Source organism: Microcaecilia unicolor, chromosome 3, assembly GCF_901765095.1.
Source record: "Microcaecilia unicolor chromosome 3, aMicUni1.1, whole genome shotgun sequence".
In the NCBI taxonomy this organism is placed as follows: domain Eukaryota; kingdom Metazoa; phylum Chordata; class Amphibia; order Gymnophiona; family Siphonopidae; genus Microcaecilia; species Microcaecilia unicolor.
Window position 1 is genome coordinate 208662386 of NC_044033.1, and position 14500 is coordinate 208676885.

Here is a 14500-nt window from a genome sequence, read left to right on the forward strand (position 1 = left end):
CATTGCGAAATGTTGACAATTAGATAAATGTGGTTAAATTCACAGGGATTAACCAACATATGGCAAACTGAAAGGGGGAAGGGGGGGGGGGTCTCCAAGATGGAAATAAACAAGGGTTTATTTGGAGGAAGGAGGTGGAGAATGTGATGTGGATTAGCCACCGGTCCAACTATTGACCTGCTCTGCCTCTCTCCAGACTGGAGGAAGAATTTCCTACGGCTCCAGAAGCTGGTTCTGATCGGGGGTCCGGATGATGGGGTCATCACACCTTGGCAGTCCAGGTGAGCATCACAGAGACTTATTGGGGTAAGGGGTGGGTCTAGAGCTGTCCTTTTTCTCCAGCCTAGGCTGCTGTCTCTGATATCACAGGCCGGTGCCAGTGAAGTCCTACAATATCACAGGGTCTAGACTGTGACCTCACTGGAGGTGTCTCTGATTCTCACTCAGATGCGCATAAAGAGCAGGATCGCACTCTCATACTGACACATATCAGAGACACACAGACATTCACAGAGTCACATATAAAATATTAATTATTATTAGTATATTAATATTATTATAATTATCTATCTATATAATTTGTACCTCCAACGTTCTCTGGCTGGCTGGGTTCATAACATCCTGACGTCAGCAAGCCTGACTGTCCTGCCCTCGCGTAAAGACGTAATGACGTCAGTGGGCGGAACAGTGAGAGGGAAAGGAACGCTGGAGGCGAGCTGACGTCAGGATGTTCCGAACGAAAGCAACTGAAGGCAAGTAGGTGAGGGAACCCTGCGCTGGAGGGGAGGACAGAATCACGGGACATCGAGGGGAGGGGAGGGCAAGGCAGGGCAGAGGAGAATCGATGGACATGGATGGGATGGGAGGAGAAGAGAGAATCACGGGACACGGATGGGAGGGGAGGGAAGAATCGCTGGACATGGAAGGGAGGGCAGGGGAGAGAGGAAAAATCGCTTAGCCGAGAGCCTTCCTAGGGCCCGTTTCATTTTGGACGAAACGGGCTTGGTTCCACTAGTTATTAATATTTTGTATGTGACTTGTTCCCCGCTTAGACTTCTATAGATATCGGGTTATAAAAAGTTTTATTATTATTAGAGCAGGATCACTGTCTCTTGTACCGATAAACAGCTGACACACACACATTCACACGGAGCCTGTAAACCACAAGCAATATGGAGATTAAAAAAGTTTTGATCGCATGGGTTTTTCTCGTTCCCACCGATGCAAGAAAAACCAGACCTAGTGCAATGGAGAAAAACACAGCAAGGGCATTGATAATGGAAGGATCATCTCTCAGTGATGATTATGTACATCATGTTGAGAGATCCTCAAGTACCAAGAAATGCAGTTAAAGACCAGGAAAAGTTGGCAGGAAGCTAGAGACGTATTTTCCATTGTATTGGGTGCCACAGGCTTGATTAAAGGCAAACACATCTGGATAGGTTGCTTATACGTGTTACCTCTTATGACCTCCAGAAGGAGGCGTTGTGTGGCACGATGCAAGTACTACAGCGATTGCTAGCAGTGAATTTGAGAGACTGGTATCTTCCATATCATCATGCTGATCAATCCATAGACTGGTGGGTTGTGTCCATCTACCAGCAGGTGGAGATAGAGCAATCCTTTTGCCTCCCTATATGTGGTCATGTGCTGCCGGAAACTCCCCAGTATGTTCTCTATCTCAGCAGGTGGTGGTCACACACAGCAGCAGCTCTGGCTAGGTCTCCAAGCCTAATTCTTAGGTTTTGTTGAGTACCTGGGGTTGAGGGCTCTTCTTGAGCAAGTGCAAACCTGGTGGTGTCAGGTCCCTCCTTTTCTCCCCCCTCCCGCTGGCTCCGTTAAAAAAAAAAAAATTTGAACGTCCTTTAAGGGTGTTTATTTCAACATTTATATCAGCGTTTATTGCAGCTGCTCACTGGGACACCAGTTTGTTACAGCGGGGAGCGAGAAGCAGGTAATTTTACCTTTTATAGCGGGCAGGGGGGTTCCCCGTTTGGTCTCCACGTGGCTTATGGCGTCGGAGGGCGAGGGCGCAAAGATTCGCTCCCCGGACCGCCTGTGTGCGTCTAGCGGAGATGCGGGGGTTTCAAAGCCTGACTCGCCTTTTTTGGGCGTCAGTTTGGAGTCCGGTCAGTGTCCCGGTTCTTCCTCCGCTGTGGCGGTTTTTCCTGCCATAAGCGCCCATCCCCCGCTGCTGGCCCCCCCCCCCCCCCCCCCATTTTGACCAGCCACTATGCTCGGACGGCTTCTTCTTGGGCCGCCCTCGAGGTGGGAGACGTTAATGCTATGGTCGCTTGATTCGGGCGACGGCAAGAAAGCGGCGAAAGTTAAGCGCCGTTCTTCCCGCGCGGCTCCTCAGAGTTTCGCGCCGGACGCCATTTTGGATGCGCAGCATGTTTCTCCCCCACTCTTGCGAGCGCCGGTTGAGGGTGCGTCTAGGGCCGTGGCCCAGGCGGTAGAAGTGCACAGTCTAGGGGGTTTCTCCCCTGAGTTCATTTTGCTGCTGCATCAGGCTTTTCTTATGCTAAACGCTGCCCCGGCTCCCCCCTCTGATCAAGGGGTTGAGGCCTCCGGAAGCAAACGCCCTCGGGTGGACTTCCAGGCCCTAGAGGACTCTGTCTCCTCTGATGTAGATGAGGGCAGCGTATCTGAGTTCTCCCAACGGTCCTTTGGGGATTCCTTGGAGGAGACGGATTCTCGCTCGGATGGAGCGGATGACCCCTCTGCAGCATGGATCTTTCGCTCAGAGGATTTGCCCAACCTGTTAGTGCAGGCCATGAGCATTTTGTAGATTTCCTCTCCGGAGGACGTCTCTCCCTCCGCCTCTGTTGGCTCTGCCTTTATGCTGGGGACGAAGCGCCCGCCTTGAACCTTCCACGTGCATGAAGCCATGCACACCTTGATTTCGGCTCAATGGGATTTCCCAGAAGCGAGCCTTAAAGTGGCTAGGGCTATGTCCCGCCTCTATCCTCTGCCTGAAGGTGAATGGGAGGCCTTTCTTGGGCCTACCGTGGATTCTTTAATCACTGCAGTGACTAAGAAAACGGCATTGCCGGTGGAAGGTGGCACGGCCCTAAAGGATGCCCAAGACAGGAGATTGGAGGCGGCTTTAAAGTCGTCCTTCGAGGCGGCTGCTTTAAGTTTGCAGGCCTCAATTTGCGGCTCCTATGTGGCCAGGGCGTGCCTGACGCTTGTGCAGCGGGCTTCCCCCTCGGATCCTTCCTTGAGGGCTGATTGGCCAGCCCTGGAATCGGGCTTGGCCTACTTGACAGGCTTGCTGTATGATGTCTTGAGAGCCTCGGCTAAAAGTATCGCTCAGACAGTCTCTGCTCGGTGGTGGCTTTGGCTGAAGCATTGGTCTGCTGACCACGCCTCTAAGTCTCGCCTGGCTAAATTGCCTTTTAAAGGCAAACTGCTCTTTGGGGTCGAGCTGGACAAGATTGTGACTGATTTCGGCACGTCTAAGGGTAAGAGGTTACCTGAGGTCAGGGCCTGGGCCGGTGGTGCCCGCCCCGGTTCCTCCGAAGGACGGTTTCAGGAAGCTCGTCAGTATCGCCCGGGCAAGTCGGGCTCCTCTGCCCCCTTTTCCTTCATAAGGAACTTCTCCCCCAAGCAGCATTCCTTTCGCAGAGACCGCTGTCCCGGAGGTGCCTCCTCCGGTCCTCCCCCAGGGTCTCATACCCAATGACGGGGCGCTGGTCCAGGGCCCAGAGCAGATTGGAGGACGCCTATCCTCGTTTCTGGGCGAGTGGACCAGGGTAATTTCAGACGCTTGGGTGCTGGAAGTCATCAGAGACGGCTACATGCTAGAGTTCTGCCGACCCTTAAGAGACGGGTTTGTGCACTCTCCCTGCAAGTCTCCGGTCAAAGCTGTGGCAGTGCAGCAGACTTTGGACAATCTGATCCGCCTGGGTGCGGTTGTTCCGGTGCCAGAAGATCAGCTTGGCAAGGGACGTTACTCCATTTACTTGGTGGTACCAAAGAAAGGAAGTTCTGTACGGCCTATCCTCGACCTCAAAGGGGTCAATTGGGCCTTGAAAGTTCGGCACTTTCGCATGGAGACTCTCCGCTCTGTTATAGCGGCAGTGAATGCAGGGGAATTCCTGGCATCCTTGGACATCAAGGAAGCGTACTTGCATATTCCCATCTGGCCTCCTCATCAACGCTTTCTGCGTTTTGCAGTCCTGGGCCGACACTTCCAGTTCAGAGCCCTCCCGTTCGGGTTGGCTACTGCTCCGCGGACCTTCTCCAAAGTAATGGTGGTCATCGCGGCCTTCCTGCGAAAGGAAGGAGTACAAGTCCATCCTTATCTGGACGACTGGTTGATCCGAGCCCCCTCTTATGCAGAGTGCGGCAAAGCTGTGGACCGGATGATTGCTCTTTTGAGCTCCCTGGGGTGGATCATCAACTGGGAGAAAAGCCAGCTGCGCCCGACTCAGTCCCTGGAGTATCTGGGAGTTTGATTCGACACCCAAGTGGGCAGAGTGTTCCTGCCGGACAATCGGATTGTCAAGCTTCAGGCTCAGGTGGACAAGATCTCCTCTTCGGGCTTGGGACTATGTGCAGCTGTTGGGCTCTATGACGGTCACGATGGAAGTAGTGCCCTGGGCCAGGGCCCATATAAGACCTATACAGCTCTCTCTGCTGCAGCGATTGACTCCAGCTTCGGAGGATTACGCTGTGCGCCTTCCCTTGGATCCAGCGGTGCGCAAGGCGCTGAGCTGGTGGCTGAGGCCAGACAAGCTGTCCGCAGGAATGCCTCTTATGACCCCGGAGTGGGTTGTCGTCACGGTGGAAGCCTCTTTGTCGGGCTGGGGAGCCCACTGCTTGGGAAGGACAGCGCAGGGGCTCTGGTCCCTTGCAGAGGCAAAGTGGTCTATCAACCTCCTGGAGCTCAGAGCCATTCGGTTGGCGCCTTTGGAGTTTCTCCTGGTCCTGGCGCTGAAGCCAGTACGGGTCCTGTCGGACAATGCCACGGCTGTGGCCTATGTCAATCGCCAGGGAGGTACCAGGAGCGCCCCTCTAGCCAAGGAGGCCATGAAGCTATGCCTGTGGGCGGAAGCAACCTGGAACAGCTGTCGGCAGCCCACATTGCGGGCGTCATGAATACTGCTCAGGCGTTCTTGGACATCACGAAGCGCTGGGGCCAGCCGAGCCTAGATCTGATGGCGTCATCAGCCAATTGCCAAGTGCCGCGCTTTTTCAGCAGAGGACAGGACCCTCGATCTCTGGGAGTAGATGCTCTTCTCCGACAGTGGCCAACACAGAAGCTTCTCTGTGTGTTCCCGCCTTGGCCCATGTTGGGCAGGGTGCTAGGCCGGGTGGTAAAGCATCCGGTCCGGATAATCCTGGTGAGTCCGGATTGGCCCAGACGTCCCTGGTATGCGGACTTGATCAGGCTCTCAGTGGACGGCCCTCGGCGGCTGCCAGCGGAGCGGGGCCTGTTGCATCAGGGTCCCGTGGTGATGAAGGATCCCTCCCCCTTTGGTCTTAAGGCCTGGCTATTGAGCGGCAGCGTCTGAGGAATAAGGGCTTCTCAGACAAGGTCATCACCACTATGCTGAGAGTGAGGAAGCGCTCTACTTCTACTGTTTATGCCAGGGTTTGGCGTACCTTTGCATCGTGGTGTGAGGCAGGCTCACTTTCTCCCTTCACTGCTCCAATTTCTTCAGTGTTGGCATTCCTGCAAGAAGGTCTGGAAAAAGGACTGTTGCTCAGTTCCCTTAAGGTCCAGGTAGCGGCTCTTGCTTGCTTCAGGGGTCACCTGAAGGGTGCTTCCCTTGCCTCGCAGCCAGATGTGGTGCGTTTTCTCAGGGAGTTAATCACCTGCGCCCTCCTCTGCACTCAGTGGTACCTGCGTGGAATCTCAATCTGGTGCTAAGAGCCTTGCAGAAGCCGCCTTGTGAACCCTTGTCGAGGGCATCTCTGAAAGACCTGACGTTGAAAGCAGTCTTTTTGGTGGCTATCACTTCAGCCAGAAGAGTTTCCGAGCTCCAGGCGCTATCATGTCGAGAGCCCTTTCTGCAGTTCACTGAGGCTGGAGTATCTATTTGCACAGTGCCTTCCTTCCTGCCCAAGATTGTTTCTCGCTTCCATGTGAATCAGCAGCTCTGTCTTCCCTCCTTTCGTAGGGAGGACTACCCAGAGGAGTACTCTGCTCTCAAATATCTAGATGTGAGACGAGTCATCATCAGATACTTGGAAGTGACCAATGATTTCCGGAAGTCGGATCATCTGTTTGTGCTGTTCGCAGGTCCTCGTAAGGGTCTGCAGGCTGCCAAGCCTACAGTGGCACGATGGGTCAAGGAAACCATTGCAGCGGCTTATGTGGCCGCGGGGAAGGTGCCGCCTATCCAGCTGAAGGCTCACTCCACTAGAGCACAGGCGGCCTCGATGGCAGAGGCCGGGTCCGTCTCCTTGGAAGAGATTTGTAGGGCGGCAACTTGGGCATCGGCTCATACCTTCTCCAGACATTACCACTTGACTGTGGCTGCTCGGGCGGAGGCCCGGTTTGGAGCTTCAGTGTTGCGGTCAGGGATTTCTATGTCCCGCCCTGGGCGAATACTGCTTCGGTACATCCCACCAGTCTATAGATTGATCGGCATGATGATATGGAAGGTAAAATTATGTATCATACCTGATAATTTTCTTTCCATTAATCATAGCCGATCAATCCATAGCCACTCCCAGATATCTGTACTGTTTATATTCTGGTTGCATTTCAGGTTCAAGTTTAGTCTTCAGTTCCTGTTCAGGAGGACTTCGTGTTCAAGTTTTTTCAATTGGATTCTTCAGGAGTTGAGACGATTTTGTGTTACAGTGAGCTGCTGCATTCCTCTCCCCTCCGTTTTACGGGGCTGGATTGAGACCTAAAGTCTGCCGGCGCTCCCTCCCGCTTCGTGCGGCTGTAGGGCAGCTTTGTACCCCTCACGCTTCGGCAGTGTTAGGGTCAGTCAGCTCCTCCCGCGGTTGCAGGATAAGCCAGATCCCCCCCCGCATCGGCGGGTGTGTTGTCCCTCCCCCGCTCCGCGGGGATGAGCTGGACGGATTCCCCTCCCCCACTTGTGTGGGGATGAGCTGGGTTGATGCCCCTCCCCCATTGCGGCGGTGGTGAGCTGGGCAGAGTGCCCCTTTGTGGGTGTAATTCTCTAAGTGTTGAGTCCTGCGGATGGAGTTTGATATCGACATACTGAGGAGTTTCCGGCAGCACATGACCACATATAGGGAGGCAAAAGGATTGCTCTCTATCTCCACCTGCTGGTAGATGGACACAACCCACCAGTCTATGGATTGATCGGCTATGATTAATGGAAAGAAAATTATCAGGTATGATACATAATTTTACCATACCCCACATACCCTGGTTTAGGAATGAGGTTCGTTACTGTCACGGTATGCACAAACCCTTACCCATTTGATGACACTGCTCCGTAGGGACGCAACACACAGCAGAGAGCGAACGCACTGCAGAGAGACGCATCCCAGCATTCATGCTTTAAAAATAATGTTTTGTGAAAGGCAAAAGAGAAAATCTTGTCTGTGTATCTCACCTTCCCTTTTCCTCCTTCAGTCAATTTGGATTCTATGATGAGAATGAAAATGTGGCAGCAATGGAAGAGCAGAAGGTGAGAAGGGGTGGGGGGGGAAGGGTAAGGTGTGGGTTACTCGCTCTTTCCAGATGTGGAGAGATCAAAGGTATATGAAAGGGGGAGGCAGAGAAATAGGTTGAGACTGGAGTTGGGGGGGGGGAGATAAAAAATGGGGATCAGGATTCAAGAAACCATGGGATGGACGGTAGGGGAGTGAGGGGTAAAGCCTGGGATGAGTACAGAGGATCCTTGAGAGGAGGGAGGAACGGAGGGTGAGCATGGAGGATTCTTGGCAGTGGCGGAGCGAGGGATAAAGCCCGGGATTAGCACGGAGGATTCTCACCGGCGAGGGAGGGATAAAGCCTGAGACGTGGTGGGAGAGTGAGGGGTAAATAATACAACAAAAAGACTCCACAGCTTGAAAATGATAATAGTGGAGAACTGCTGGTGAATATTACAAATTTTACTTAAAATTTTACGTAAAATTGTTAATATTCACCAGCAGTTTTGCAAGTAAAATTTATAATATTCACCAGCAGTTCTCTACTTTTTTAGTCACGTCCATTTTTTAGTCACATGAGAGTGAGGAGTAAAGCCAGGGATGGGTACAGAGGATTCTGTGTGGTGGAGGCAGGGGCATAGCTAGATGGGGCCACGGTGGCATGGGCCCCTGCAGATTTAGCCCTGACCCCCCTGCTTTCACCCCCCCCCCCTGCCGTCGCCAGGTACCTTTGCTGGCAGGAGACCCCAACTCCCGCCAACCGTCCTCTTAAGCGCTGGACTCCGGCGCGTTGCTGATCTGGATTCTGTTTCGGTGAGTCCTGACCTTGCAGGACGTCAGGACTCACAGAAACAGAATCCAGACCGGCGCTGAAGGGGACTTCGGCTGGCGGTGGCGGGGGAGAGTTGGCGGCGGCAGGTCAAAAGGGAAGGGGGAAGGGTCAAAAGTGGCGGGGGGGTCGGCAGCGCTGGGGGGGGTGGAGGCCTAAAATGTGCCCCCTCACCTCGGGCTCTGGACCCCCCTCCCACCAAAGTCTGGTTACGCCCCTGGGTGGAGGAGTGAGGGATAAAGCCAGGCTCAGGGAGAGTGTTGCAGTATAACAGTGGGGAGAGTGAAAGGAGTTTCCTGACCGTAACCCCCTCCTTCTGTCTCCCTCACCAGGTGTACCTGCAGGACTCCTTTGGCCTGAAGACCCTAAAAGCCCGGGGGTCTGTTATCACGTATACCGTGAGCAGTGTGGCCCACACCAAGTGGCATTGCAACTTCACTGTCTACCAAACCTTCATTGCCAAATGGCTGACCTAGAACTGGGCCAAAGCTGCGGGCAGGGGGCGGAGGTGATATGGCAAGACCCCTCCCACCCTCTGAAACCTGCTTTGAGACTGCCACCACAGCAGGGAGGGGAGCGAAACCCCCAGACCCCTTCTACTCCCTTCCCCTACCGTTGCCAAGAGAGGGGAGCTGCTGATTTGGGGGTAGAGGGGGTGTCTCAGGATGGCTCCTTCCCCCTTCCCCCGTTGCTGCTTTCCGCAGTGATTAACTGCAGCTGATGTATTGGGGGTGAAGGGGAGGGTCATTGGTGCACATTTGTGGGAAGAAACTGAGGGTTGGGAAGGGAGGGGGCAAAAGAGAAGTATCCAGACAGTCTGTGAAAAGGCGGAGGTGGGGGGGTTCTTTTTTAACATTTATATTGCTCAAGACTTCTGAAATCACATTACCTCTGCTGTTAATTCGCTGATGAGGAGATCGTCAACCCATTGTCCCTCCCTCCCTTCCTCCTCTACCGTCTCCCTGCCCGTGGGCCCGAGCGCGAGCGCTCATATGACATTTCTGGAAGAGAATTTTGCGTATGATCAAACATATTTATAAATAACTGTTTATGAAATAAATGCATAAATATTCAGTTTGTAAAAATTTTTAATTGTGGTTAGGATTTAGCACAGTGAAAGCCAAAGATGGGCAGAGGGATACAGAACCTGTCACCTCTAGGACGCTGGGGACTGGAGAGATCAGGGGATGGGCACAGAGGTACAGAGCCTGTCATTTGTAGGGTACTGGGGAGTTTAGGGTTCAGGAGATGGGCACAGGGGTTCAGAGCCTGTCACCTCCAGGGCACTGGGGAGGGTTCAAGGGATGGGCATGGATATAGAGCCTGTCACCCCTAGGGCACTGGGGAATAAAGGATTCAGTGGATGGGCACAGGGATACAGGGACTGGAGGACTCAGGGAATGGGCACAGGATATAGAATGTCAGTTCCAGGGCGCTGGGGACTGGAGGGTTCAGGGGATGGGCAAAGGGATACTGAGCCTGTCACCTCTAAGACATCGGGGACTGGAGAGATCAGGGGATGGGCACAGGGATACAAAACCTGACACATCTAGGAAACTGGATGTGTTTTCTCATCTATAAATTATGTCTAGAGCTTTGGATTTTCATGGGTAGAGATTTGGTGCATTGAATGCTGTGCCTGAAGGTTTTCAGTGATTCGTGTTGCACATTCATTTAAGTCTCATGGATTGGGAAGAAATGTTTTTCTCTTCCACTTTCTTGTTGCTCTGTATACTTTTATGAGTATTGCTCTATTGTCATGACTATGATTATCCCCTTGTGCCTTCTCTGCCTCACTCCTCGCATACCTGGAAGGCTCTTTCTATGTGCCCATCTTTTGCTGGATATGTTTTATATGAATATATAAATAAAGACTTTTCCATGTGGGTTGGCTTCTGGATTTAGTACAGGGTACTCATTCTTGCTGTAAACCTTTCAGGAGATAGTTACATATAAAGATTCACTAATATCAAGGACTGGAATGAGATGCATTGGCAGAGCTGTGTATGGAAGTCTCAGTACTGAAATAGCAGAGGTGGTGTGGGGCAGGAATGAGGTGCATTGGCAGAGCTGTGTATGGATATCTACTGGCATAGCAGAGGTGCTGTGGGGCAGGAATGAGGTGCATTGGCACAGCACTGTGTCTCTGAGGGAGGGGTGCATCTCTACTGGAATAGCACTGGTGCTGTGGGACAGGAATGAGGTGCTTTGGGAGAGCTGTGTAAGAAAGTCTCAGTACTGGAAGAGCAGAGGTGTTGTGGGGCAGGAATGAGGTACATTGGCAGAGCTGTGTATGGAAGTCTTAGTACTGGAATAGCAGTGGTGCTGTGGGGCAAGAATGAGGTGCTTTTGCAAAGCTGTGTATGGATGTCTACTGGCATAGCACAGGTGCTCTGGGGCAGGAATGAGGTGCATTGGCACAGCACTGTGTCTCTGAGGGAGGGGTGCATCTCTACTGGAATAGCAGTGGTGCTGTGGGACAGGAATGAGGTGCTTTGGGAGAGCTGTGTATGAAAGTCTCAGTACTGGAAGAGCAGAGGTGTTGTGGGGCAGGAATGAGGTGCATTGGCAGAGCTGTGTATGGAAGTCTTAGTACTGGAATAGCAGTGGTGCTGTGGGGCAAGAATGAGGTGCTTTTGCAAAGCTGTGTATGGATGTCTACTGGCATAGCACAGGTGCTCTGGGGCAGGAATGAGGTGCATTGGCACAGCACTGTGTCTCTGAGGGAGGGGTGCATCTCTACTGGAATAGCACTGGTGCTGTGGGACAGGAATGAGGTGCTTTGGGAGAGCTGTGTATGAAAGTCTCAGTACTGGAAGAGCAGAGGTGTTGTGGGGCAGGAATGAGGTTCATTGGCAGAGCTATGTATGGAAGTCAGTACTGGAATAGCTGTGGGGCAAGAATGAGGTGCTTTGGGAGAGCTGTGTATGAAAGTCTTAGTACTGGAAGAGCAGAGGTGTTGTGGGGCAGGAATGAGGTGCATTGGCACAGCACTGTGTCTCTGAGGGAGGGGTGCATCTCTACTGGACTAGCACTGGTGCTGTGGGACAGGAATGAGGTGCTTTGGGAGAGCTGTGTATGAAAGTCTCAGTACTGGAAGAGCAGAGGTGTTGTGGGGCAGGAATGAGGTTCATTGGCAGAGCTGTGTATGGAAGTCTTAGTACTGGAATAGCTGTGGGGCAAGAATGAGGTGCTTTGGGAGAGCTGTGCATGAAAGTCTTAGTACTGGAAGAGCAGAGGTGTTGTGGGGCAGGAATGAGGTGCATTGGCACAGCACTGTGTCTCTGAGGGAGGGGTGCATCTCTACTGGAATAGCACTGGTGCTGTGGGACAGGAATGAGGTGCTTTGGGAGAGCTGTGTATGAAAGTCTCAGTACTGGAAGCGCAGAGGTGTTGTGGGGCAGGAATGAGGTTCATTGGCAGAGCTGTGTATGGAAGTCTTAGTACTGGAATAGCTGTGGGGCAAGAATGAGGTGCTTTGGGAGAGCTGTGCATGAAAGTCTTAGTACTGGAAGAGCAGAGGTGTTGTGGGGCAGGAATGAGGTGCATTGGCACAGCACTGTGTCTCTGAGGGAGGGGTGCATCTCTACTGGAATAGCACTGGTGCTGTGGGACAGGAATGAGGTGCTTTGGGAGAGCTGTGTATGAAAGTCTCAGTACTGGAAGCACAGAGGTGTTGTGGGGCAGGAATGAGGTTCATTGGCAGAGCTGTGTATGGAAGTCTTAGTACTGGAATAGCTGTGGGGCAAGAATGAGGTGCTTTGGGAGAGCTGTGTATGAAAGTCTTAGTACTGGAAGAGCAGAGGTGTTGTGGGGCAGGAATGAGGTGCATTGGCACAGCACTGTGTCTCTGAGGGAGGGGTGCATCTCTACTGGAATAGCACTGGTGCTGTGGGACAGGAATGAGGTGCTTTGGGAGAGCTGTGTATGAAAGTCTCAGTACTGAAATAGCAGAGGTGTTGTGGGGCAGGAATGAGGTGCATTGGCAGAGCTGTGTATGGATATCTACTGGCATAGCAGAGGTGCTGTGGGGCAGGAATGAGGTGCATTGGCACAGCACTGTGTCTCTGAGGGAGGGGTGCATCTCTACTGGAATAGCACTGGTGCTGTGGGACAGGAATGAGGTGCTTTGGGAGAGCTGTGTAAGAAAGTCTCAGTACTGGAAGAGCAGAGGTGTTGTGGGGCAGGAATGAGGTACATTGGCAGAGCTGTGTATGGAAGTCTTAGTACTGGAATAGCAGTGGTGCTGTGGGGCAAGAATGAGGTGCTTTTGCAAAGCTGTGTATGGATATCTACTGGCATAGCACAGGTGCTCTGGGGCAGGAATGAGGTGCATTGGCACAGCACTGTGTCTCTGAGGGAGGGGTGCATCTCTACTGGAATAGCACTGGTGCTGTGGGACAGGAATGAGGTGCTTTGGGAGAGCTGTGTAAGAAAGTCTCAGTACTGGAAGAGCAGAGGTGTTGTGGGGCAGGAATGAGGTACATTGGCAGAGCTGTGTATGGAAGTCTTAGTACTGGAATAGCAGTGGTGCTGTGGGGCAAGAATGAGGTGCTTTTGCAAAGCTGTGTATGGATGTCTACTGGCATAGCACAGGTGCTCTGGGGCAGGAATGAGGTGCATTGGCACAGCACTGTGTCTCTGAGGGAGGGGTGCATCTCTACTGGAATAGCAGTGGTGCTGTGGGACAGGAATGAGGTGCTTTGGGAGAGCTGTGTATGAAAGTCTCAGTACTGGAAGAGCAGAGGTGTTGTGGGGCAGGAATGAGGTGCATTGGCAGAGCTGTGTATGGAAGTCTTAGTACTGGAATAGCAGTGGTGCTGTGGGGCAAGAATGAGGTGCTTTTGCAAAGCTGTGTATGGATGTCTACTGGCATAGCACAGGTGCTCTGGGGCAGGAATGAGGTGCATTGGCACAGCACTGTGTCTCTGAGGGAGGGGTGCATCTCTACTGGAATAGCAGTGGTGCTGTGGGACAGGAATGAGGTGCTTTGGGAGAGCTGTGTATGAAAGTCTCAGTACTGGAAGAGCAGAGGTGTTGTGGGGCAGGAATGAGGTTCATTGGCAGAGCTATGTATGGAAGTCAGTACTGGAATAGCTGTGGGGCAAGAATGAGGTGCTTTGGGAGAGCTGTGTATGAAAGTCTTAGTACTGGAAGAGCAGAGGTGTTGTGGGGCAGGAATGAGGTGCATTGGCACAGCACTGTGTCTCTGAGGGAGGGGTGCATCTCTACTGGACTAGCACTGGTGCTGTGGGACAGGAATGAGGTGCTTTGGGAGAGCTGTGTATGAAAGTCTCAGTACTGGAAGAGCAGAGGTGTTGTGGGGCAGGAATGAGGTTCATTGGCAGAGCTGTGTATGGAAGTCTTAGTACTGGAATAGCTGTGGGGCAAGAATGAGGTGCTTTGGGAGAGCTGTGCATGAAAGTCTTAGTACTGGAAGAGCAGAGGTGTTGTGGGGCAGGAATGAGGTGCATTGGCACAGCACTGTGTCTCTGAGGGAGGGGTGCATCTCTACTGGAATAGCACTGGTGCTGTGGGACAGGAATGAGGTGCTTTGGGAGAGCTGTGTATGAAAGTCTCAGTACTGGAAGCGCAGAGGTGTTGTGGGGCAGGAATGAGGTTCATTGGCAGAGCTGTGTATGGAAGTCTTAGTACTGGAATAGCTGTGGGGCAAGAATGAGGTGCTTTGGGAGAGCTGTGCATGAAAGTCTTAGTACTGGAAGAGCAGAGGTGTTGTGGGGCAGGAATGAGGTGCATTGGCACAGCACTGTGTCTCTGAGGGAGGGGTGCATCTCTACTGGAATAGCACTGGTGCTGTGGGACAGGAATGAGGTGCTTTGGGAGAGCTGTGTATGAAAGTCTCAGTACTGGAAGCGCAGAGGTGTTGTGGGGCAGGAATGAGGTTCATTGGCAGAGCTGTGTATGGAAGTCTTAGTACTGGAATAGCTGTGGGGCAAGAATGAGGTGCTTTGGGAGAGCTGTGTATGAAAGTCTTAGTACTGGAAGAGCAGAGGTGTTGTGGGGCAGGAATGAGGTGCATTGGCACAGCACTGTGTCTCTGAGGGAGGGGTGCATCTCTAC

General features: G+C 52.6%; 1 protein-coding gene across 2 annotated transcripts in view; it reads left to right on the forward strand.

Moving 5' to 3' along the window:
* Nucleotides 1–10305, forward strand: part of PPT2 (palmitoyl-protein thioesterase 2) — a 32610-nt gene extending 22305 nt beyond the window's left edge. The window contains exons 6-9 of one of the 2 annotated variants that reach the window (XR_003941512.1): nt 197–281; nt 7571–7625; nt 8752–9641; nt 9801–10305. Coding sequence is in view for 1 of the 2 variants with exons in the window: in XM_030197305.1 (XP_030053165.1) it covers nt 197–281; nt 7571–7625; nt 8752–8895 (284 nt within the window). In the remaining variant the exon portion in view is untranslated. Of the gene's footprint in view, nt 1–196; nt 282–7570; nt 7626–8751 lie in introns of both variants that reach the window. The other variant, XM_030197305.1, reaches the window with a different exon arrangement.
* Nucleotides 10306–14500: the final 4195 nt, after the last annotated feature.